At 49.2% G+C, this 25,757-nt stretch overlaps 1 protein-coding gene and 1 long non-coding RNA gene across 2 annotated transcripts in view; both read right to left on the reverse strand.

The window, feature by feature from the left end:
* LOC144180137 (cytochrome P450 3A13-like) overlaps positions 1-25,757 on the reverse strand; it is a 128,188-nt gene that overhangs the window by 18,973 nt on the left and 83,458 nt on the right. Inside the window, exons 10-12 of the mRNA XM_077708529.1 lie at positions 24,711-24,871; positions 24,100-24,191; positions 18,282-18,425 (exon numbers count right to left, since the gene is read on the reverse strand). Coding sequence (XP_077564655.1) covers positions 18,282-18,425; positions 24,100-24,191; positions 24,711-24,871 — 397 coding nt within the window. The remainder of the gene's footprint in view (positions 1-18,281; positions 18,426-24,099; positions 24,192-24,710; positions 24,872-25,757) is intronic.
* LOC144179553 (uncharacterized) lies at positions 3,774-16,032 on the reverse strand. The gene is made up of 3 exons (XR_013324281.1): positions 15,817-16,032; positions 15,120-15,206; positions 3,774-4,511 (listed from the first exon to the last, which is right to left on the reverse strand). It is a non-coding gene; the product is annotated as an uncharacterized LOC144179553 (long non-coding RNA).

Genomic DNA, 25,757 nt, shown 5'->3' on the forward strand with positions numbered 1-25,757 from the left:
TTCTGTAGTGACGATTCTTGCATTGTCGCAATCAATCTTGTGGTCATTCACGATGGCGTGTTCGGCTTTTATTCTTTACGTCACGTGCGTGCTGCTGCAAACGATTCTGATAATTTCCTGATTCTCCGATATACACGCCGCTGCAGTCTGCACAAGGTATCTCGTATACCACACTGGGGAAGCGCTCCTTGGGAAAGCGGTCCTTGACTCTCACGAGCTCATGGCGCATCTTTTTGGCTGGACCGTGGGCCACCTGCATGTCATATTCCCGTAGGATACGTGCCAAACATTCACTTGTTCCTGGAAGGTAGGGCACAGGAGCTCGCTTCATCGGGGCAGGAGGCACGTCCAGTTGTCCCCGTCGGGTCAGTTGGCGTTCCGTTGCGTTTATAAAGTGCCTCGGGTAACCGCAGCTAGCCAGGTCGTCCCGCACCTTTGCCGTGTCCACCGCCACATCCTCGGGCTTCGAGCACAATCTTTTCGCACGCTGCAGTAGCGTGCTAACAACAGCCCTCTTGTGGGAAGCGGGGTGCACGGAGCTTAAGTTCAGGTAGCGGCCTGTGTGCGTTTCCTTGCGGTACACGCTGAAACGTGGCCTCTGGCCCTGCCGAGACACGAGGACGTCCAGGAAGGGAAGTTTGCCATCGGCCTCCTCTTCTGACGTGAACTGAATGGCACGGTCCATACTGTTGAGGTGGGCCAGCAAGCTGTTCGCCGCGTCTTTCTGAATGACGCAGAAACAATCATCGACGTAACGCAAGAACACTTGGTTGAGGGGCAAAGGAGGCTAGCGTGCGTGCTTCCAGCGCTTCCATGGGCAGGTTCGCCGCCGTGACCGAAATAGCGGCACCCATTGGAGTCCCCTGCCTTTGCTTGTAAAAATGGCCCATGAAGACGAAGTACGTATTGTTCAGGCAAAAATCTAGAAGCCTGCGTAGTTCTGGCACATCCATCGGTGATCTCTCGGGCAACGTCTCATCAGCCTCGAGAGCAGCGGTGCATACGGTGACAGCCAGGTCATTCGGAATGCTCGTGAAAAGGGACTTCAAGTCGAAGGACACCATCAAGTCGTCTTTCTCGATCACGGTGTTGCGAGTCTTCTCGACAAAATCGAAAGAATTACGAACGTGAGTGGTCCCTTTACCGACGAGCGGAGCCAGAACTTGGAGCAGGAACTTCGACAGGTGGCCCACATTCCAGCCAAAAAAGATGCGCCATGAGCTCATGAGAGTCAAGGACCGCTTGCCCAAGGAGCGCTTCCCCGGTGTGGTATACGAGATACCTTGTGCAGACTGCAGCGGCGTGTATATCGAGGAATCAGGAAATTATAAGAATCGTTTGCAGCAGCACGCACGTGACGTAAAGAATAAAAGCGTCCGCAACAATGCTGTAGCCGAACATGCCATCGTGAATGACCACAAGATTGATTGGGACAATGCAAGAATCGTCGCTCCAGAAAAAGTGACAGCATCACGGCTACATCTGGAATCACTAATCATTCAGACCACATCTAACACAGTCAATCGTAACGACGGAAATCTAAACCCGATCTACGCACGCTCTTTGCAGCGATTATGCAAGCCCACTTAAACGACCCACTTCTGGTGATGCATTTATTGTGAACAAGGCTTCCGTGCTGGAAATCGAAACGTCAGTACGTTTTGTTTGGACTGGTCGGCGTCTCTTTTTCGTTTCTAATGTACCCTCCCGGCCAGACGGGATTCCGTCATGCTCTCGATTTCACCTATGTAGGATGCGTCGCAATCCTTGCATGGAATTTCGTAGGCAACTCCGGGAATCTTGATTTTTCTAAAGGGTCCTTCACTCGTACCAGCTTCTGATTAAGCTGGTACGCGTTTAACACCATACTTTAATTTTAACACCACATGTGCCAAACACCCTTGCAAGAGCTTCACTGATGCCTTGCGTGTAGGGGACGGCAGCGCGGTTTTGCCTGTATTCTTCAGGAAACCTTTCGGGGGAGGCAACTGAAGCCCGCAATTGTTGCGTCCTCACACGCTTTGAAGGGTAGCCGTTGCTGCGAAGGTCCTTCTTTACCACGGCTAGCTCTTGCTTGCACAGACCAGGCTCAGAGCAGATTCGTGATGCGCGTGAGAAGAGTGCAGCGGCGACGAAGCGTTTTTGGCCTGTAGGATGCGCAGAGTCGAACCCCAGGAATCTACCCGTGTGGGTAGGCGTTCGATACACACTGGTTGTAAATCATTTGGCCGACCGTCTCATAAGTACGTCGAGGAAGGCGATCTGTCCATTATTTTCTTGTTCCATGGTGAACTGGATGCTTGGAACACAAGCGTTTAAATGCTCAAATAAAGGCATTACGTTTCGGCGGTGGATCACACAAAAACAGTCGTCTACATAGCAGACAAAGATCTTGGGGCCATCTTGTACGAGCATAGCGCAGAATTTTCTAGAGCCTCTACGGCAATATTCGCACAGACTACTGAAACGGAAGCTCCCATCGCTGTTCGAAACCGCTGGTCCGTTGAAAACAAAATATGTGTTCTGCAGGCCAAATTCCAGGAGACGATATAAGTCTTGCATCTCAATTGGCGAACGTGAAGGCAGAAATGAATCGTTCTCGAGTAGATCCTTGCAACTCCGGACCGCGTAATTTGGCCTGGAATTTGGCCTGCAGAACACGTTTTGTTTTCAACGTACAATGTTACAAGCAGCGGTTTGGAACAGCGATGGGAGCTTCCGTTTCAGCAGTCTGTGCAAATATTGCCTCAGAGGCTCTAGAAAATTCTGCGCTATGCTCGTACAAGACGGCCCCAAGATTTTTGTCAGCTACGTAGACTGTTTTTGTGTGATCCACCGCCGAGACGTAATGCCTTTAATTGAGCATCTGAACTCTTGTGTTCCAAGCATCCAGTTCACCATGGAACAGGAAAATAATGGACAGATCGTCTTCCTCGACGTACTTCTGAAACGGTCGGCCAAAGGATTTATAACCAGTGTGTATCGAAAGCCGACCCACACGGGTACATACCCGGGGTTCGACTCTGCGCATCTTATAGGCCAAAAACGCTCCGTCGCCGCTGCACTCTTCTCACGCGCATCACGAATCTGCTCTGAGCCTGGTCTGTGCAAGCAAGAGCTAGCCGTGGTAAGGAAGGACCTTCGCAGCAACGGCTACCCTTCAAAGCTTGTGAGGACGCAACAATTGCGGGATTCAGTTGCCTCCTCCGAACGGGTTCCTGAAGACGGGCAAAAACACGCTGCCGTCCCCTACACGCAAGGCATCAGTGAAGCTCTTGCAAGGGTGTTTGGCACATATGGCATTAAAATTGCACACGTGCCAACGAACAGGCTTAAGCAGAAGCTGGTACGCGTGAAGGACCCTTTAGAAAAATCAAGATTCCCCGGAGTTGCCTACAAAATTCCATGCAAGGATTGCGACGCATCCTACATAGGTGAAACTGGAAATTTTTAAAATAAGAATTCAATAGCACCAGAACGATGTCAAAAAAGGCAATGCAAGCTGAAATGCCTTGGCGGATCATCACCTGGCTACTGACCACGTCATCGATTGGGATTCCGTAAGCATAATCGCATCAGAGAAGTGCCTGTCGACACGACTACTTTTAGAATCAGTGCATAGTCAACCAACTAAAAACACGATTAACCGGTCGCGGGGTAATCTCCCCGACATATACATGCGCACTCTGCACCACCGAACCTATAAATAATCGCGACCTTTCACCTCCCTTTCATTGTGATCAAAGGCCAGTAGGGGCCCCAAAATGTCTTTATTTGTTTATTTGTTTTTGACCAGGCGAGGGCCTGCTTGTATTTCATCAACACCGAACTAACCCGCCTGAATCACCACTTTATAGACATTGAGCAATTATTTGAATTGGTTTATTGTAGCAAGCTGTCTTGTTTATTTCCTTATTTTTTTGGCATTTCCGGTCTCATTTGAAATTGGGAGACCAGATAGCTTTTACTACGGGCCATGCACTGGTGACAACAAATATTTGATTTCACTTTAAACAATTTTCAGTTATGTTTTATTGCTCACCAGCCAATGACCTGAAATATAAGAGGCTCCTAAAACATGTGCTGGCATTTCTTTCCTGCACTGTAGTACAACTAATCATGACTTTTATCATATTTTGTTCACAAATTGTAATATTTAGAAAGTATTCAGCTGAATGAAAATGTTATTTCAGTAGCATGCGCAATCAACAGGGCCTCAATGACTCTCACCACGTGGTTCACTTGTTTCTGTCACGAATAACCTGATTGCAGCCACATTCCACCCAAGACGAAGGTAACATACCCTCTGGGATGATGAATATTTAAAATGCCTAACGAGTAAGTGCTAAGCACATGAAATTGTGGCATTAAAACCGAAGATCCCTCTGCGGCATCCTTCACTTGGGGCAGTGCTTGATCACAAACTTCAAGAAGTTGAAAAATGCTCCATGCGCCGCTCCAGCCAGCAGAAACAATGCAGGACGCAAGTTGGTAGGTGGACCGTTGGCATCCTGCGATTGTGAAGATTTTTTTTAGTAGATGCACTTGTTTTTGTACCACTGTTCATTTTTCCTTTAACAAGCAGCTGAACTCCTGCAGGTTCTACGAATCATACAAGCATAATAAAATGCAGCAATGCCGAACAATTGGCAGGGTTACCTCAATTTTTCTTTTCTGCGAATGAGAACAATGTAGGTAATCTATGCACAACTACAATCAAACCTTTCAATTTTTACCTACTTCACTCCTAACGAGCACCCATACACGGTAGACATGTGAGCAAGCTGCTAAATTAATGCCCACAAACTTAATCAGGCATCAGAAATCGGCAGAGAACCACGTGTCACCTTTAAATGGCACTTTTTTCGTTCAAAACACATAAATGGGCGAGAAAGACCCATAACTATGATTTGGTACCCTTATCTAGTATGGTTTCCAGGCAATGCTTACATCTCACTTCAGTACCTTCAGGTGGTGGAGATCTTCGAAAACTCATTGTGGGCAACTGGGTTGTGTTCAAGCTCTCGTATCTTGCCAGCCTATGCTTGATTCCAGCATTCCCAAATCAACGTGACGACGACGCGAATGTGGTGGAAGCAAGAAAGAATAAGCACACGCCAAGGGCGTAGCCGGGGGGTGGGGGGGTAAGGGTGCCCTCATAATGTTTTATGCCAAAGCTGGAGTTATCTTTGTGGGTGTTCTTTTCCCCGGGGCTTCTCCTCCAACCACTGCAGCGCTGAGGATCTCACCCCGGGTATCTCCAACCGACAAACTCAGCCTCCGATCAAAACTGTACATTTATTTACAGCCCAGTGGGCGGCTAAAAAACAGTGCTCAGGCGGAGCTCGAAGACGACGGGCCGAGCTCTCCTGCGCCCGGACCGCGTCTCTCTCGTCTCCTTGTCTTCATATTCCCTCCACCCTGACGCTGGGGGCCAGGGAAGAGGGAAAAGCGAGTCCTTCGTGGGGGTCCAACCCCGTGTGGTGGCCATTAGCGCATCCAGTGCGAGCAGGCGCGACCCTCCTCGGAATGCGCGGAGTTTCAAGGCGCCGTGTGACCCGTGCGTTCAATTTCTGTGCTGCTCGTCCCAGGGCTCGCGCCAGTTTGTGTGTCGAAGCGCCCGAAACCTCCACCGCCACTGTGAAACATAACTTCAGGAATGTTTCGCACACGAAAAACACACCACACACATTTTGCGAGCGTGCTCCATCGTTCCTTCAATTGGCGACACAACAATGAGCACGGCCAGTGCCCCTTGACCCTGGCTGCAGGTCACCATGACAAATTAGGCACAATCCTCACATAGCTCATTCGGAGCGAGCGGCCTTTAGAATGCGGTACGCACCGGCCGTCGTCGTCCGAAAACGCCCTTGCCATGCGCCACACACCCTCACACAACAGTATCAGGGGCCCCTCTCCTCCTCGCTTCCTCGCTCGGGAAGGGACCACTGCTGGCTCGTCACCATGCGTGCAAGCCACTCTGCACTGAGGTGAAGCTGACTGACGCTTTCGCCTCTTTCTAGGCGAACCCTCGGGTTCGCCCGCTTCTGCGCTCGGAGCGCCGTGCTCCACTACGCACCGTTCGTCAGCGTAAGCAGGAGAGGACTGCTTAGCGGCTACGTCAACGCTGACATGAAATGCTGTAGGGGCTATCTCTTCAGCCACTCCTACAGACCTACCTGCAACTGCCCTGGGCTGTATTACATGAGCGGCCGTACCCTGATCTACACTTTCCTCGCTCAATTCGCTGGAGCTCCCTATGGCAATCACATTGTCAGTACTCGACATTTGGGTATCTCGAGAAACACAAGATGCAGTGTGCGTGACACCAACTGCATCCGATTCCTCGCGCGATTCCCGTGCTGCTGCATCCTGCAAAGCAACTGGCCGCTCGCCCACGCTCCCGGAACGTTCTCCCTCTCCGAACGCGGTGACAACAGGCTCACGCTCGACTGAAACCAGCCCCTTCACAACGGCTGATTTAAGAACTTCATAGTTCTTCCCCTCCTTCCTGTGCGAACCCTCGTGTTCAGCCGCTACTGCACCCCTGTGCGCGCACGAAGCGCCGTTCTCTACCACACAGCGTTGTGTGACGCAAGGAGTAGCGAGGGGCTCATCGGCAACATGAACAATAACATGCGACGCTGCGGAGCCTTTCTCTCTTGCCATCAGCTTCATCACGGGCATGCGCACACTCTCATTCAACTTTGACTGCCTGTCATTTACCAACGCAGCCTCGCGCGTAACACCTTTCTTCCCCTCCATCTTTATTTCGGTGAAATTCTCTACGCGGGATGCTTCACTATCCTGCTCCCCGGTTGCAGAAAATCTCAACGCCCACGAAGGAACGTGCGCCACTATCCTATCTTCGCTTTTCCCGCGTGACTCTGATCGTGGCGGATCCCACGAAACAGGAGGACTACGCGCGCCCAGTGAATGGGTTCCACCCAGCGCGTCTTTCGGCGTACCGGAGCACCCCAGTTCACTCTCTCCCTGAGTGCTGAACATTACTGTTTGAGCAATCGGTGAGGTAGGAACATTGTTAGCTCTCTTGAAACGTTCACTCTTCGAACGTTCCGCTGCTAACTCTGCCTCAGCGATTCTCAATTTCGCCAGCAATAGCGCCTTCTGCTCAGTGAACGACATTGCAATGCTTGCTGTCCCTGCAACATTCATGCACGCTTCCTAATCCTCATCATTATCTCGCGGCTACACCTAGATAGCCGCTAGATGTCATGGTGAACCGCAGACCCAGCATCAAACGAAGCACTGACCTGCATAGCTCGGCGCCAGTAGAGATGCCGCACCGGTGCAGATGGGTTATCCATTTATGCACCGCTCCTTCCACCGAGGTGTCCACCAAACAATCGCCTGCTGACTTCTCGCCTGCCGCTTCTCCTTCAGTGGGCTGCTGATGCCTCCACTGACCGCTCGCCAAGCTGCTTCTCCGCTGCTCAGCAGGCCGCAGAGATTGCCGCGGTCTCCGTTGAGACGTCCGTTGAGCGCCGCTCGAGCCGCTTCTCCACCTCGGTGGCGAGCTCGCTGCTCCTGCCGATCTCATTCAGCAGGCTGCCGCTCTCCGTTAAGAAGTCCGCTGAGCGCCGGTCGAGCCGCTTCTCCACCAGGCTGACGAGCTCGCTGCTCCCGCCGATCCCGTTCAGCAGGCCGCGACTTCTCCGCCTGCTCCGTCTCGCCCGCCGGCTGGCCGAGTCGTCGCTGTTGAAGATCCTGTCGACAGCGCCAGTTATCTTCTTGGGTGTTCTTTTCCCCAGGGCTTCTCCTCCAAGCCGCAGTAGCGCTGAGGATCTGACCCCGGGTATCGTCAACCGACAAACTCAGCCTCCGATACAAAACTGTACATTTATTTACAGCCCGGCGGGCGACTAAAACACAGTGCTCAGGCGGAGCTCGAAGACGACGGGCCGAGCTCTCCTGCGCCCGGACCGCGTCTCCCGATGTCGTCTCCTTGTCTTCATCTTCCCTCCACCCTGACGCTGGCGGCTAGGGAAGAGGGAAAAGCGAGTCCTTCGTGGAAGTCCAACCCCATGTGGCGGCCATTAGCGCATCCGGTGCGAGCAGGCGCGACCTTCCTCGGGATGCGCGGAGTTTCAAGGCGCCGAGCGACACGTGCGTTCAATTTCTGTGCCGCTCGTCCCGGGGCCCGCGCCAGTTCGTGCGTCGAAGGAGTGTGGGCATGCCCGTGAAAAAGCTGATAGCCAGAGACAGCCTCAGCTGCGTCGCATGTTCGCATTCATGTGACCGATGAGCCCCTCTCTACTCCTTGCGTCAAACAACGGTGTGTGGTAGAGAACGGCGCTTCGTGCGCGAACGGTATGTTCAGTAGCGGCTGAACGCGAGGGTTCGCACATTAATTAGCGGAAGAACTATGAGGTTCTTAAACCAGCCTTTCTGAAGGGGCGGAGACTGGCTTCAGTTGAGCGTGAGCCTGTCGTCGCACCGTGCGGAGAAAGAGAACATCCCGGGAGCGCGGCCGAGCGGCCAGTAGCTTTGCAGGATGCGGCAGCACGGGAATCGCGTGAAGAATCGGATGCAGTTGGTGTCGCGCACACTGCATCGTGTGTTTCTGGAGGTCCCCGAATGTCGAGTCCCGAAAATATGATTGCCATGGGAAGCTCCAACGAATTGAGAGAGGGAAGTGCAAATCAGGGTACGGCCGCTCATGTAACGCAGCCCCAGGCAGTTGCAGGTAGAACTGCAGTGACTGAAGAGATAGCCTCTCCGGCATTGCATGACCGCGTTAACGTGCCCACGAAGCAGCTCTCTGCTGCTTACCCTGACCAAAGCTGTGTCGTAGAGAATGACACCTCGTGCGCGTACGGTGGGTCAGAAGCGGCCGAACCCGAGGGTTCGCCTGGAAAGAGGCGGAAGTGTTAGTCAGCTTCACCTCAGTGCAGAGTGGCTCCAACGCATGCTGACGACCCAGCAGTGGTCCCTTCCCGAGCGAGGAGTGTTTTCGGACGACGACGGCCGGTGCGTACCGCATTCTAAAGGCCGCTCGCTCTGAATGAGCTATGTGAGGATTGTGCCTAATTTGTCATGGTGACCTGCAGCCAGGGTCAAGAGGCACTGGCCGTGCTGATTGTTGTGTCATCAACTGAAGGAACGATGGTGCACGGGCCAAATGTGTGTGGTGTGTGTTTCGTGTGTGAAGCATTCCTGAAGTTATGTTTCACAGTGGCGGTGGAGGTGTCGGGCGCTTCGACGCACGAACTGGCGCGGGCCCCGGGACGAGCGGCCCAGAAATTGAACGCACGTGTCGCTCGGCGCCTTGAAACTCCGCACATCCCGAGGAAGGTCGCGCCTGCTCGCACCGGATGCGCTAATGGCCCCCACATGGGGTTGGACCCCCACGAAGGACTCGCTTTTCCCTCTTGCCTAGCCCCCAGCGTCAGGGTGGAGGGAAGATGAAGACAAGGAGACGACATCGGGAGACGCGGTCGGGCGCAGGAGAGCTCGGCCCGTCGTCTTTGAGCTCCGCCTGAGCACTGTTTTTTAGTCACCCGCCGGGCTGTAAATAAATGTACAGTTTTGTATCGGAGGCTGAGTTTGTCGGTTGAGGATACCCGGGGTGCGATCCTCAGCGCTACTGCGGCTTGGAGGAGAAGCCCCGGGGAAAACAACATCCAAGAAGATAACTGCTGGGGTGCGGTTTAAGCAGCCTGAAAAACCGCCTGAAGTCACCTGCAGGCGCGGAACCTGCAGTTTTAAGGACATTCTTGCTCATATGAAGCTGAAAACAAGGGCTATGTCAACGTCTGATCCCTGCGCCCGCTCCAGATGCTGTACCTCTCACTATATACAGCCCGGCTGCATTTCGTGCCGGATACACCGACAACCGCTGGGAACCTGCCGCGAGCCGATCGAAACAGCACCACTGTTTCAATGGCGGAACAGCACGGCCGGGGAATGGCAGAACAGCAGGAAAAGCCTCATATAGGCTTACATGTTGTCGGGAGCGTGTCATTCCTTGTCTTTACACTGGTACAAAGTATAATCACATGACAGAGCACGTCGCTGTATTTTGTTCAGTCAACTATCAATCCTTGATATGTTTATTTTTCTACCGACATCGCATTTCATTGACTATTGCAGATCCATAATTTCTGCTGCATAAGAAACATTGCTCTGCCCATCTTGTATTTCCTCCACATCAACAAAACTACACAATTCTCCTTAATGCGGAGCTTTGTTTTTTTGGCACTATTCCACTGTTTCCTTGACCTCCCTCTTGGTTAGAATCAGCATTCTGTATTTGCTTAACCGAAATTTTACTGAAGCCATGTCTGTTTCGATTTAACAGATAGAAATATAATGAAATTTAAGAAACGTGCAACAAGCTCAACATTCAACAGCAGTGCAATAAGGTGTTCCGCTTAGCGCAAGTTTACTACTCACGTTACTAGCACAAAAAATAACAAAAGGCGATTACTTAAGGACGAAGACGCACATTAGCTTCACCGCCATAATATACGAATGCGCCGCATGTACAGTCCACTGCGATTCGGAGGTTGTCGCGGGAAAGCTACTCTTTCAAACGAAGCAGAAAGAACACCAGCTTTAGCAAATATTCCATGCAAGTTTCGTTATCATTGGTGTAGATAAAGGGCAACCAAGTCCAAGTCTGTGCTTGATAACAACGAATGTACAGGGCCGTCCACGCTAGGTGCGAACACGGCGCAGCATGGCCTCGCTCCGCGGAGTGCCAGCGCACAATCCGCGGCCGCGCATCGAAGCTAAGCGGCGCAGCCGCACAGGGGCTTGGAGGCGGGGCTTCGTGTAGTCTGCTAGAGCGGGAGAGCGCCGTGCCTGCTTTGCTGTGAAGCACGCCTAACTGTATGCATGCTTGTAGCGTCTAAGCGCGGCGCGACGGCGTTGTGGGAAAGCGCACTTTTCTTACTGCGGCGCGTTGTGTAGATTATGCGTACGAGAACTCACAGCTTCCGCTTTTCAGTTCCGCGGTGCCGGTTAAATGCAAGTATTGTTGAAGGTTGAAGGCATTTCAGAACTGGTTTGGCTCGGCTTATAGGGGTTAGCGCTACAAAACGACACTTGCTACGAAAACGCTGCAGAGAAGGGCTCCGAATAACTACCCAAGGAACTTTACCGTGCATTGATACCACGCAGCAAACGCGCGTTCTTGCATTTCGCCTCTTTTGAAAGTGGCACCTGCTACTTGGATCGGACATGGGTCTCCCGGCTCAGTGTAGCCAACCATCCCAACCAGTGAGCAACCGCGGCGGGCCAGGTGATGTCCTGGCGGGTTTTTCGGGATTTAACTGCACCCTAGAATTAAAAAGGGTAAGGGAGCAAAGCTGTATTTTCTGCGTGTGCTCTCTAAAGCAGATGGCCTTATGCCCGAATGTGCCATCCGGCCGGCTTTTTAAACAACGGAGGTGTTACTGGCCGTAAGACCACCGTTGCAGCAAAAAAAGAGAGAAAATTTTTAAGGCTCGTTGGGGCATGCTTGCGGAGACCTCCGAGCGTCCCCGGCACGCGCAGTGGATTTAGCGCGAATAAAAAACTGGCAAAAACCTCTAGAAGCGAGAACATGCCAAGCACTCGGGAGCGTGTACCTTGTAGAAAACGCCGATTCCTCGGCTCGTGCAGTGGCTATAGCAAAAAAACAAAAAAAAAGACAACCAGCGCCGTCGTCAATCTCTGCCGCGCATGCAACAAAACTTCAGCGTTAATGCTAAAGTCCAATGCTAAAATTAAAAAAAAAAACATGCTGCTTGGTAGAGGTCACCGCGACCGACACATTCTCTGGAAGCCATTGTGGATAATTGGAGACATGGCTACGAGTGTGGCAATACTTTCCGAGACGACTGGCAGATCCTGCAACCGCGTCTCGAGTCTATGACGAAGGGCTGGTTGAAGACTACAATGCAGAGGACGACTTTCAATCCACCACTCGCTTCGAGAAAGACGACGACCGGTTTGAGGCATATGACGACGATTACTAGCACCGCAACTATGAAAATAAACAATGATATCAAAGCTTAGCTGCCTCCAGCAAAGCTCACCAACAACAGCTTCAACATTGAAGTCCTGCGCGTGAGTGCTAGCTTCCCAAATTTTTTTTGATCGGAGTATTTACATGCTCGGTCTTGCTCAAAGACTCTCCAGGATTGCTCGATGCCACTTCGATTATGATCAACGAGCTCATGGAAATCGACAAGAAATATCGTAAATGAGAAAAGGAATCAGAATATGCCGAGTCCACAATGCAAGTGTTTGTTTAATGTAAGACATTGCATGCATTGTTAAGCATATTGAAAATGTATTGAACATATTGGAGATTTTTCTGTTCGTGGCGTTTGGCTAGGCCATGTGTGTGGGGATAGTAAAGAGAAGAATGCAGAAGTTGTGGACCTAAAGAACGGAGAAGCTGTTCCACAATTGTGTAGCATGGAACGGGTGACCACAGCTTCATTGCTCACGCAGGCCCATTGCGAGGAAGTACGGGTCTTACCATAAAGAAGGATGCGTACAGGTGGCAACAAAGGGAGGGGCCACTTTCTCCAAATAACTAGCCATGTAGGGAGCGCAACCAATGACGTATGCATTATAATTTAGCACACTAGAGTGGGACCGGTCCAGGATTCGACCGTAGAGTAGACGATTGTGCTGGGGGCGTGACTTCCTGGCTGGGCGACTGCTTGAACCATCTCGACGATGCGCGATATTCATATGTTTGAAAAAAGCCAATACACATCTGGAAGAAATTCGGCAGATCGAAACCCAGCCGCTGTGACCGAAATTCCACGGAGGCGAAATGCACAGACAATTATGTTCTGCGTAATGCCAGTGAGCATTAAATAAATCCTAGTGGCCGAAATTATATGATGCCGTTCTATACAGCGCCTCTCATTGAACCAAACCAAGCCAGTCCTGAAATGTTTGCAACAATACTTGCATTTAACCTGCACCGCGGAACTGAAAAGCGGAAGCTGTGGGTTCTCGTACGCAGAAACTACACAATGCGCCCCAGTAAGGAAAGTGCGCTTTCCTGCAACGCCGTCGCTACAGGCAAGCCTACAGTTAGGCGTGCTTCACAGCAAAGCAGGCACAGCGCTCTCCCGCGGTAGCAGACGACACGAAGCCCCACCTCCAAGCCCCTGTGCGCTTGCGCCGCTTAGCTTCGATGCGCGGCCGCGGATTGTGCGCTGGCGCTCCGCGGAGCAAGGTCACGCTGCGCCGTGTTCGCACCTAGCGTGGACGGCCCTGTATAGCTTGAAACCCAAAGGGTGGCAAGTCAGTCGTGCGGGCCATTGTTGTATCATGGAACAGCCAACAAGGGAGCGAAGAGTGTGAAATCTTGATTTTCATGGTTCCGAAACGAAACCGTGGGCTGGTGGCACGCTTGGCCGCTCGATGCTGGTGCGATAACCTTCAAATCGTGCTCGACTGTACTTCATAGCTGACAAGAAAACTTAATAGTCCCTTTTCTAAAACACGAGAATCTTGATAGTAAACATTCAGTGTTGGCCTCCACTTCCGCCCGACGAACTTCGGGGACCGCGCGCCACTCACGAGCGCACTCATGATCACACTCACAAGCGCAGGTCCGCCTAACCACCTGCTCTGGGGACGAATGAATTGCCCGTGGTCTGCCCATAGACCAGCGAACGGCAATTTAGCTGATCATCACTATCTAAGCTCCTTAAAGGGGCCATGAAGAGAAAATACAACTTCGTTTAATTTGAAAGAACTAGGATTCAGTATGTCACTCAGCTCCATTAGAGCCGCAAAATATGTTTTTTAACGAAAAAAAAAGCAAGAAGTATTTAAAAACTTTGAAATTTTGCGCCACAGTGACGTGTTATAAGCAAGAATGAAGTCATACGGGCCCACAATAAAACATAATTTTCAGTGCCTTAACTGCACGTTAACGTCAAGTGATGCGGTCAAATGAAACTAGAGGCCGGATTACAGACGTCCAGTCATGTGCCGTCGCGACAGGTCAGTTAGGCAGCAGCCAATCGCAGAAACAAGGTTCCGTGACGTCATAGAAAAGTTGCGGGAAATTGGTTAGGGGGTCGCGACTGCTTCAAACGTCTTCCTTAATATCTCCGTTATTTTTTCGAAGATTGCGATGATATTGGGATCATTGTTATCAGGACTAAGCAGTCTTTCTAATAAACCCAACTTGTATTTTGTCTTCATGGCTCCTTTAAGGTGGGCTTTACAGTTAGTGTTGAGCATACACAAATCACATGTTAAAGTCAGTTATTTCAAGCTTCGTTTGCAAAACTACGCGCAAGATGCCTTGCCTACATATTTCCCCGTCCCAATTTTTGGTCGACCACCCCCCCCTCCCCCCGAAAAAATTCCTGGCTACGCGCCTGGCACACGCCCAATCAGGAGTACGTTCAGCATGCACGTCGGTTGTTTAAAAAAAAGGGTGCAATGTATTGCTCAGAAGACTCAGTGCTTGCACGCATCTTGGAGCAGCAACGGCCTTGGCAGATTTGTTTGAGTGGTTTTCCTCTCTCATAACATCCACAGTGCTTTCAGGAAAAGCCCCAGGACTAGCAATTAGCATGTTCCAGTTAAGAATAATGCTGCTGATACTTTACACTTTCAAATCTTTTTCCTTGTGGAAGGATGTTTCTTTATTGGCGGTACAGCACTAGCGTGCGTAAATCGCAGCCTTCAGAACCCCAATCAGGCCTCTTTAAAAGGTACAGGCAGTTACATAACTATTTTAAAAAGTGGACTGCAAGGACTGTCAATTCACATGATAAACATCCAAAAAATAGCTGAAAACAGAACTGGTAAGGCTTTATCGAAGACTAAACTACAAAGGTAATAACATTTTGGTGTCACCACCTAAGAAATATGGCTTCACCGTAAGCATGACTAACACCAGGAAGTTCGTATACATGGTGATTAACTGTTACGCCCGCATTATGATTTTGGGTGAAACTGAGTTTTCCGAAATTAACAAGAAAGGTTGCCATTTAGCGGCTACATGTTAGGTTATGCATGAAACACCAATAATTGTTACGGGGGCGAGAACTTCTACAACCAAGTGATCGAACATTATTCAAGTATGGTAGCCCACTGTGCTACCAAAACTGTGTTTGAAAACTTACGTTCTGGCGGCCAAACACTGTTGACAATGCTTGTGGCTCTTGTCCGGTTGAATGGAGGGACGTGATGTGCTCAGACCGTTCAGAGGTCTAAAACAGGATGACACATGATTACCAGACAGGCAAGAATGGAGATTATTGGGTGCACGAATGTTACAACTCGGGCAAAACAATATTCAGCCAAAATCAATGCCCGCGTACAGCGGCACCGTACACATGGTGAGGTGGCTCGCCGCAAACGCAACGAAGCTTGCGAGGCGCGCACATTCGCTCGCAAACGATTGTCCCTCGCCATTCCCAACACGGCACAAATGACAGCGGTGATTAACGAAGCCGTAAACGCTGCGCAGCACAGTTTAGAGGAGTAGCCGCCCGTGTTCTGATAAACTACGCGTAAGACGTGGTTCGCAGTGGTGAACTCTGAAGCTGTTCAATATAGTGCTGCGGAATGGGAAACGTTACTGAGTTACTGAGCGCCACTGCGTTACTGAGCGCCAGTGCGTTCAGCGCTCAATGCAAGCACCACAATGTTCTTTCGCACATCGCCTTTCTAAAGACGAGCCCTCAAGGTTCAACCTAGCTAGTTCAGTTAAACAATTCACACACGCGGGCTCCTGTTAAGGAATCCTTAAAGCGGCGATGACAGCTACAAACGGCATCCAGTGAAAAGAAAAGCGGCAAATGTGTCGAGACAGCTTACCTGCAGGAAACGAAGCAGAAGAGCGAGCGACGTTCAGGGGCAAGCGCCGAACGAAATTAGCCGTCTTCAGGTGGCAAAGTTGTTCTCAAATACTTCATCGCGAAGTCGAACACGACAGACATAACCGAAGACGACGAGGTGTCCAATTAATCATAATAACTGCGCTTGTGTAACTGCACACCACAGTAAACAATCCATGAAAGACGGGTCACGGCATGGAGGGTCACGGGGTATCTGTTCCGGAATCCGGCCACGCCGCTGCGCGCCGTACTCAGGGTTTCGGCCGTTGGCAGGGAGTTGCGTAAACTAATTAAAACGACAACAATAAATAATTGCCTCTTTTATTGACTACAACAGTAACTTATTATTTTTTGTGTTTAATATAATAAAGAAGCTTAGATTTTTAAAGTTTACAAACACAAAACGCGGACTGAGTTTTTTGGCGCTCCATTTGAACGGTAAAAAAAGCAGCAGATAGTAAGATAACACTGCGCAATGAAATTTGGCAGTGTTCTAGTGTAAGTAATCGTATTATTATTTGGCGTCTGTTTATTTAGCGCCCGATTTCATGGCCCCTCCATTCCCAACTTTTGTTTTCTTTTGATATCTGCCTTGTTCTCCAACGTTGTTTCTGTAGGAGAAATTAGGTGGTCTGTTTATTGCATTTGTACACAATATTTACGGTCGCTAACAATAAGAATGGAATAAAATTGTGATTGCTAGTACGTTATAACTCCACTGAGTGACGAGAATGACTGTTGTCAGAGGGGGCTATGATTGTGCTGGTGGGGCAGGAGAGGAACAGGGAACGACGGAATGATGATACAGATTTCACAGTTCAAGGTTGTGCTGTGCTCCGTGCAAGGCTGTAGAAAACAAAAAGTGGGAGGGGGAGTGTTATTCTGTCGATGTCGCAATAAGCAAGGGCTGATATTTTTTCCTGTTTGAACATCGGTGCTGCCGCTGCTTTTTATTGAATTTAGCAGCTTTTTTTTTTGCTTTTGAGCATTTTTGACGAGGTTGGGAGGATGGTGCAATGGGATGTCTTTTTGAAATTATATTGCATGCATGGCTTCAATCAATGAAGACCTGAACACCTTTTCCTCACCCTTGCAACACCCTTCCAAAAAATAGGGTGTTGAGGTTAGTCAACACCCTTTTTTTCACGCAAAAAGGGCGTGAAGCTACGAAAAAGGGTGTTGAGATTCAAGAAAAAGGGTGTACGGGCCTCCCAACACCCTTTTTTCAATTATCATACACCCTTTTTGGTCAAAAGGGTGTAAAAAAGTTTAGTGTGTATTTTTGCCGATTGCTGCTCTATACGGGATTATTGTTCGTCATTCTGCGCTCGTTGTTGTGTGACGAGTTCTTTTAAGTGAGCGATCTGCCGACATTGTTCGGCGAGTTGTGCACTAATTTGGTTCAGTAGAGTTGTAACAGATTCGATGGAGTTGGGCTGGGCACCTTGCTCTGTCGGGCTTGGGCTGGGATTTGCATTTGACTGAGGAGGAACTGGCTGTGCCTGCCCTTGGATTTCTGGCGTTGTCGCCGTGCTTGAGCAAGCACTGGCCTCCTGACCAAGAGGAGGGGGAGTGATCGTTGGGGCTTGGGCCGAAGTCTCCATGGCAGAGCTACTTTCTGCCAAACGCTTCCCCGGTCGTTTGCGTTTCTCGGTATTGGGTTGCTCACATTTCTGGTGGGATACCTCGCCGTTCCCGTGGCGCCTCACACACCCTCAACTGCGGGTAGCGTACGCTCCGTGTACAGGCTAAGACCACGCATTCGGGGACGCATGCCGATAGGAAGGCACCCCTAAAATGAATTATCCGCGGTCGCCGTGAAATCTTTATGCGGTCTGGGGGCCAAATGTCTACACTACGGTCATACACGAGCGTTGAGCCTAGACGCATACAATGGCATTATTATTAGTACGCCAACAGATATCCGCCAAAGTAATGGGGTATTAAGAATTAGCTACAAGGTTGCGGAAATTATGCGTAACAACTTTGAATATAGGGGAGTACCCTTCAGAGTAGGTGATCCAGGCTTAATCGATTATATCTTTACTATTTTATACGATAAACGGATTCACCACTGCGCGACAAACATGCCAGGATTGCACTTACAACACTTACGCTTGCCAAGGCGCCCAATTAGCTCTCTCTATCACGTCTGTGTGTTGGTAGAAAAATTGACACTTCTTCTCCATATTGCCCCACAATTTTTTCCGCAAAAAAATATTCAGCGTAACCTATGTGTCCACGGCAACTTTCTGAAGCAAATCCTAATAAAATGCAGTTTTCAACACTCTGGTATGCTATATATATGCTGAACGAGCCTGACACATCCTGTGCTACAATCACCTTCGACACGGCGGCGTAGAAAGGGGGCATGATTTCTTTCTACCCTGATTTCTCCCGACGCAGTGTCAATTAAGACAGCGATTCGAAGGCAAAGCGTATTACCTTTCTGGTTTGAAAGTTTCTGGCTCAGGGAAAAATTCTGGGTCACGGTGCATTGAGTAAATAGGGACAATGACAACGCCGCCTTCTGGGATCTGAATTCCTCTGTCGCCTAATGTGTAGTCTTCAACAGCAGATCGCTCCACCCTGAAAGCAAGGAATAAACGGGCAATGAAGAAAAAATACACCTTTCTGCACTTTGAAACAACTAGCGTTTATTAAATCTCTCAGGTTCATTCCAGCCCCGAATGACGGTTTTTTTGACCAAAAGCGCATAGAAACACCAGAAAAAAACTTTCGAATTTCACGCTACTGTGCAGCATATGGGCATGAGTCACGTATTTTTGGCCAGCACACCTAAGAGTTGGTACCGCATTCACGTGATACCAACAAAGGCAAGCTAATCGCACGAAAAAGATTGTGGCGTCATAGAGAAATCGCCGGAATGTGGCTGGGGATCGAGTCATCACTACTGCTTTTTTTTCTTTGGCATAGAGATGATTTGTTCAGAGCTTGCGATAAAATTGCTGGTTTTGTTATCGAGAAAAGCAGCCTTCTAGTGAACCGAACTTGTGTTTGGTTTTCATGGCCCCTTTGAGCAATAGAAACAGAAACGGTTAAAAAAGGCTCTTTAAACATAATAACTACTTTTTAAAAATTTGATAATCAAGTCATGTTCTCAACTAATCTAGACACGATATTCACGTATAACAACAGCATAAACGTCAAGAGTTGCCCTGTGAAACCTCATATCTCGTATAACATTCGCTACTCTTTTTCTGCGTGACGATTTAAAGCGGAACACTTTGTTAGAAGAATATCGAGCAAACCATTTGCTTTCGGAAAAATGTCATAATAATATAGGGAACTTGCCAGGTGGCAAGTTCCTTTCGTTTGGGGTCACGAACAGGGCTCTGCTAGACAGCAGCTTTACTGATTCAATGCAGAAGTCCAGGAGTTGCTGTTTTTGGCGCCACCTGACGCTACATTTACTTACAGCGATATGTCGGCCCTGCCCTTTGATCAGTAAGCTCGTTCTGCACGGCCCCCTTTGAATAATAAAGAAGTAGGTGTCGGCCCGGGACATTTCTTTACGTTACACTTTCGAAAAATGTTGCAAAGAGTGCTGAATTAGTGTTTTCCCTAACGGGCTTCATAATGACGCAAACGAAATTCACACCTCTCCAACCCCCTTTCTATCACCAGTGTAATAAATCGGCAGTGGTTCACTCCCAATTCGTAAGCCGTCAGTACTGGGCCGTAAGTGCGTATTGATAATTGTGGTTTATTTTCCAGAGAAGAGTTAAAGGCATCGTATGCACATACTACGAATAACAGCCAATGGGTGCCTCGGTATCCAGATTATAGAACAGACAATATGTCGTAATATAATTCTTAAAGGCAATCTCACCTCACCCAAAAAGCCAATAATAGAAAGATAAACGCGTGACATGACTAAAGATAAGGGCATAAAAACAGTAGAGCGTTACAGAATAACGACCAAGACTCGTGTTGAAGAATTCCTAGCACAAGTTAAGATGAGAAATTGATTCTCACTGATGAATGATCGAACGTGTACTGATGACTGATCGAATGCGTACTCTGCGTACTGAGCTTCTGTAGACACAACCGCAAATTGCACTAGTCTATTTTCGATTCAACTGCAGTAAAACCGAGATTATACGACTTTCTGGGGACCGTGAAAAGTCGTCGTAAAATGTGGGCGTCGTAAAATCTAAACCACAACAATTACACCTATCAATACAGTTTTGCGTGACGTGTTTGCAAGAATATTCAATGTAAACTGCAAACTAATCCTTTCGAGGGCTCAGAAACCCAAATCACTAAAAATGCAAAAGAATAATGCAACGCACGTACCAACAACGGTATATTAAAACAAACGTTGAAAGGCAGTTTACTGCTGCGATCCCAGCCAGCCAGTGTGAATCATGGCACACGTGATCATTACAAACCCAGGTGGAAGCCTAAGACTCTCAGCGCATCTCCTGTGTAGGAGAAATGAACACCTTCCCATTGCCCCTGCGACTGCTGCGCTACAAGAGCGAGCGAGCGATTTGTACTTTGGGAATGGGAAGGGGCAGGAAAAAGGCTCAAAACCGTCTGGTTTGGGGTGCCGACACTTTAGCAGGCCCAACAAGACAACATACGCCAGCGAGGAGAGGGTGAACTTATAGTGCAGATGGCGGGCGGATTCGGGGGGGGGGGGGGGGACAGAAGATGAAACAGAAGAGATAGATGTGCCGGAGGCAATCGATTCGGGGGGCTCATGGTCCACGGAAGAGGACCGCGGCACTTTCATTTCGTCCGGCCGATGGTCGCGCGCTTTGCATATGTCGTCGGATAACGCGGGTCAGGCATGAAATCGCGCCGGATAATTCAGGTTTTAGTGCATTGTTCCTACGGATACCTCATCGGGACTCGACTAGTCTGTCGTAAAACCCCCGTTGTCGTAAAACCGGGGGGCGTATAGCCAGGGTTCAACTGCTTATCTCACGTTACAGTGGGTCAATCATCGCTGCCCTTTTCTGACGGACACCTTGGCGGCTGTCATCAACGCTTCGGTGATACTGATGATATTCTTTAGTGTGTGAACATACTGAATCAGGGGATCGGCCCATTCATCCTCATTATCATCATCATCATCACCAGCCTATCTATGCCCACTGCAAGGCAAAGGCCTCTCCCATTAATCTCCAATAACCGCGCGCGGTCCTGTGCTAACTGCGACCAATTTATCCCCGCAAAAACTTCTTGATCTCATCTGCCCATCTGACTTTCTGCCGCCCCCTGGAAAGCTTGCCTTCTCTAGGGATTCACTCTGTTACCCTTAATGACCAACGGTTATCTTGCCATCGCACCACATGCCCCGCCCACGTCCTTTTCTTCTCCTTAATTTCTACTAATATGTCCTTAACACACGTTTGTTCCCTGACCCACTCCGCTCTCTTCCTGTCCCTTAATGTTACACCTATCACCTTCCACTCCATTGCCCGCTGAGTCGTTCTCAATTTTAGTTGAACCCTGTTAGTGAGCTTCCAAGTTTCTGCCCTGTAGGTGAGTACCGCTGAGAAGCAGATGTCATACACTTTCTTCTTCAGCGACAATGGTAGGCTGCCATTCATTATCTGAGAATGTCTGCCGTATGCCCTCCACCCCATTCTTATCCTTCTATTTATCTTTGCCCCATGGTTGGGATCCGGGGTCACAACTTGGCCTGAGTAGATTATTCGCTTACCACTTCCACTGCCTCGCCACCTATCTCAAACCGCTGTGCCGTCCCGAGGTTATTGATCATTGCTTTGGTTTTCTGCATATTCATATTCAGGCCCACGGTTCTACTCTGTTTGTCCAGTGCGGAAAGCGTGCTTTGCAATTCGTCCCCCGAATTATTTAGCAAGCCCACGTCATCAGAAAATATGAGGTTACTGAGGTATTCTCAATTAACCGTTACTCCCACCTGTTCCCAATACAACGTTCTGAATACTTCGTGTAAACATGATGTGAATAACATTGGAGAGATTGTGTCTCCTTGTCTGACGCCCTTCCTTATAGGTATTTTACTGCTCTCTTTATGGAGGATGATGGTAGCTGTGGACCCAGTGTAGATATCCTCTAGTATTCTAACATAATGCTTATCTACCCCCTGGTTCCGTAATGCCTGAATGACTGTTGAGGTTTCGACCTAGTGAAATGCTTTCTCACAATCTATGAATGCTATATATAAGGGCTCAGTATACTCAGCGCACTTCTGTATCACCTGATTGATCGTGTGTCCATTGTTAAATAGCCTTCACGTAACCCTGCTTGTTCTTTAGATTGACTAAAATCTAAGGTTGCAGAAATTCTGTTAGCGATTACCTTGCTAAGTATCTTGTAGTCGACTGACAGTAAGCTGATCGGCCTGTACTTTTTCAAGTCCTTCATGTCACCGTTCTTATGGGTTAGGATGATGTTCGCGTTCTTCCAATTATCCTGGATGTCCCGCCTACTGTACAAATCCCTATAGAACTCCTCGGCTACTGTATGTTATCCCTACTTGTGATGACATTGCCTTGCTTGTCTTTAAGTGCATACATTTTATTTTTCCCCAGGCCAATCACCAGTGGTAATAGAAATAAAACTAATTTTCTACGTGGCCGTCTGTAAAGAAACGTTGTAGCTGTTAGAAAGCATTTTTAATGTAAATTTGAAAATAGAGACGAAGGAACTTGTAGGAATGGTGAAAAAAGTAAAAAAAGAAATTCTATAGATCGCAAAACGAAACGCAATCAATTAAAGCGAATACGCGCCGGGACATTGCCCTCCCACTTATTCTGACCGCTGCACTCTGGAAGTATAGAGAGAGAGAGAGAGAGAGAGAGATAGAATAACTTTAATGAAGACCAGCGATGTTAGCCACGCCGTCGGGGTGGCTTGCTCCGCTAGATGAGAGGAGAAAAAGAAAAAAAAAGAAAACTAAAAGATTTCATTTGATGCGCCCAAAAATTTCAATCACAAAACTCTGTCCAGTTCTGCGCTCTGAAGAAACTCCAAGAGAGCTTTGATTGCACGTGCAGCCTGACTGGGACCCGACCAAGGAACCAAAACAGCCCTCAGCTCACGTCCCACACCAAGCTGCCTGCGCAAAGATAATACGAGTTTCTGTCTGTGCACGGCGTACTTTGGACACACGCATATAACATGAGGGATGCCTTCTTGTGAGTCACATCTGGAACAAACAGGTGAAGATACCTGCTAGATTTTGTAACGGTAATGTCCCGTGTAGGCCCCATTCAAGCGCAGCCTATGCAGAATGGCTTCCTCGCGCTTGCTAAGTCCAGGTGGCATTCTGAAGGTGCACTTGGGGTCAATCGCGTGAAGAGGTGCGCATTGCTGCCTTGCATCAGTCCACACAGACATCTGCGTTTTCCATGTGGGGGATGAGGCGAGAATTGCCGCATCCTTTCTCGTAAATGGGATCGGAAGAGCTTGAGTGCAGAGACTGTGGGCAGATGAGGCGGCTTTGTCAGCTGCGTCGTTGCCGGCAACTCCGCAGTGGGCAGGACGCCACTGCAGACCTACGCTCTGTCCCCTTTGTATGGCTTGTAAGTGCAGAAGATTGATTTCCCAAGCCAGCTGTTCTTTTGGGAGCGACTTTAAGCTCCCGAGTGCTGGCCTGGAGTCTGTAAATGCAGCCCATTGATTCGCCGGCTGCTTTAGAATATACTAAAAAGCAGCGCACAGTCCAGCCAGCTCAGTAACTGTCGTCGAGGGTTTGTGGCTCAATAGGGCGTAGATGGTAGTGAGCGACGAAGGAATCGAGATCCCTATCGCCGAAAATGTAGCCGTCACTGGGCCATCAGTGTACAGCTGTGAGTGTGGACTTTGTATTTGTTGTTATTATGCTCCAAGGCAAAGAACTTTACAGCCGGGGCTGGTATATCCGCCTTCCCATTAAATCCAGGTACCGTGGTGACAATTTTCATTGGTGGAAATAGCCACGGAGGGTGAGGAAATTTCCGCATTTAGAAAGCGGTGAAGCGACTGTCCAACTTCTCCCGCTCTCCGTCTGGGCAGAAAGTGTGTCGGCACTAAAGACGATATTTAGGTCGATCTCTAAGCTGAAATGTCTTGTTCCCATCATAGGTGTTGAAAGAAAAGAAATTTATTCCTTTTTAAATGTGCAATGACAATAGGGATGTGCATATTAATCGGTTGTAGCTGCTTCCGAGGAGACATTACTTCTTGTTTAACATTTGATGCCTACTAGTCGTAGGCATCAAAGAGAAATAGAGAAGGGTCGTAGAGAAATAAACCATACCTGGGTCCTGGAGGGTAGAGCCGCAGAGTTTCCGAAACGACGCAGTGCAAGTACTTCAGTTGGAAAATGACGTCAAGGCTGGCCGCTGGGCCCTGCGAAGTTTAAATTTGCATTGTAATTAGCTTTACGTTTATGTGCTCATTCGCATTAAGCTGCAGATTGATGTTATTAAATGTGTGTTTATGAACACGCCAAGGTTCTTTTGGGATGCGTTCTTTTTTCTTTGGTGAGTTATTTGCCCCAGCGGCGTAAGCTTATTTTCGTGGCAGTTAAAGGTGGCTCATTCTTAATTACGCCGCGAGTACAGTGATCGCTGATTGTCTTTCCAGTATTCGGATGACATGGCTGGCTAAGACAAACACGGGGCAACATTCTTCCCCTTCCTGCCTATTTAACTGTGGCATCCATGAATAGTTTGCATAAAAACAATTTAAAGGCGCGTACTTAAAGAAACAAAAGCATTGGACTACCCAGATATGACTATTGCAGTACCAAGAAAAGAAATACGTAGCCGCCCTGAAGCACCAGATCCGCCACGATTGCGCGGAATCGTTTGGCTGATTGTGCTCATAATATCTGATGTTGTACCCGCGAAGCAAGGGTGCCCTCACGTGTTGGGCCACACATTCATCCACTTCGTCGCACAGCCTGTTCTGCACGTCGGGGTTCAGAGCGAGCTCGTAGGCTGCGAAAGCCAGCGCCGACGACGTGGTCTCCAGACCGGCCAGAAAAAACAGCACACACTGCGCTAGCGCCTCCTCTTCGGTCAGCCCTGCACACGACACAGAGACACCGACCTTGCGAAATAAGAATGCATTCTAAACCCTTTCTTTGTTAGTGCCGAATGCTCACATTTCAAAGTGAGCATCCGAAACTATATCACACTGCACATTTCTTGCCTTGACGTAGAAAGGTTCAGATGCTGAACTATTGAGATCATGGCGGATTACCCGGTGAAGCTGTTTCATTGCGAATCGGTCTACTCGTTACGCCGCTGTTCGTTCTTACCTCCATGTACGGGACAGTGGACGACGGTGGTGCATATCCCTATTTGTGTGTTCATGTCCCGCCTGTTCCCTCTTGTCGACCGGCGGTGACAACGTTTAGGAACGCCGCGCCGTCCCCTCTTCACCGCCACGGCTCTAATCAGCGCCGACGCCACCTCTCTTCCCCTCACTCGCGCGGCTCGGCTGGTCTTTGCGCCTCCCCCTCTCTTTCTACCCGGTTTCTGCACACGGTCGTGCTCTCTTCACGGACATTACCGGCCCTTGGTACCGCCCTCCTCCTAGTCTGGAGGTAAAACGTTTCACTACAAAAATGTGGGAGTAAGATAATACTGCGCGACAGCGGGAAATCAGGGTCATCTCCTATGTGTATTTTGTAGCGTGAGCTACACTGGCCGAGGTTGAGCAGTCTCCCGTGGCTTCTGGACAGCCATGCTGCGCATGCGCGATCAGCGACGTCTCACGGCGCACAGATGGCGCGCCAGGGCCGCCGCGACTAAATTGGGTTGGATTGAGTTGGGTTGCATTATATTAAATTCGAATGGATTGGATTGTATTGAAAATAGTCTTAGAAGCAGTAAGCATGATAATCAGCTAATCTTAGACAACCAGGAAAGCTAAGAATAATAACCAGCTGAACTTTAGCTCAAGCTG

The sequence above is a fragment of the Haemaphysalis longicornis genome, unplaced genomic scaffold (genome assembly GCF_048455015.1).
Source record: "Haemaphysalis longicornis isolate Haplotype H1 unplaced genomic scaffold, Haemaphysalis longicornis Haplotype H1 scaffold_4, whole genome shotgun sequence".
NCBI classification, from domain to species: domain Eukaryota; kingdom Metazoa; phylum Arthropoda; class Arachnida; order Ixodida; family Ixodidae; genus Haemaphysalis; species Haemaphysalis longicornis.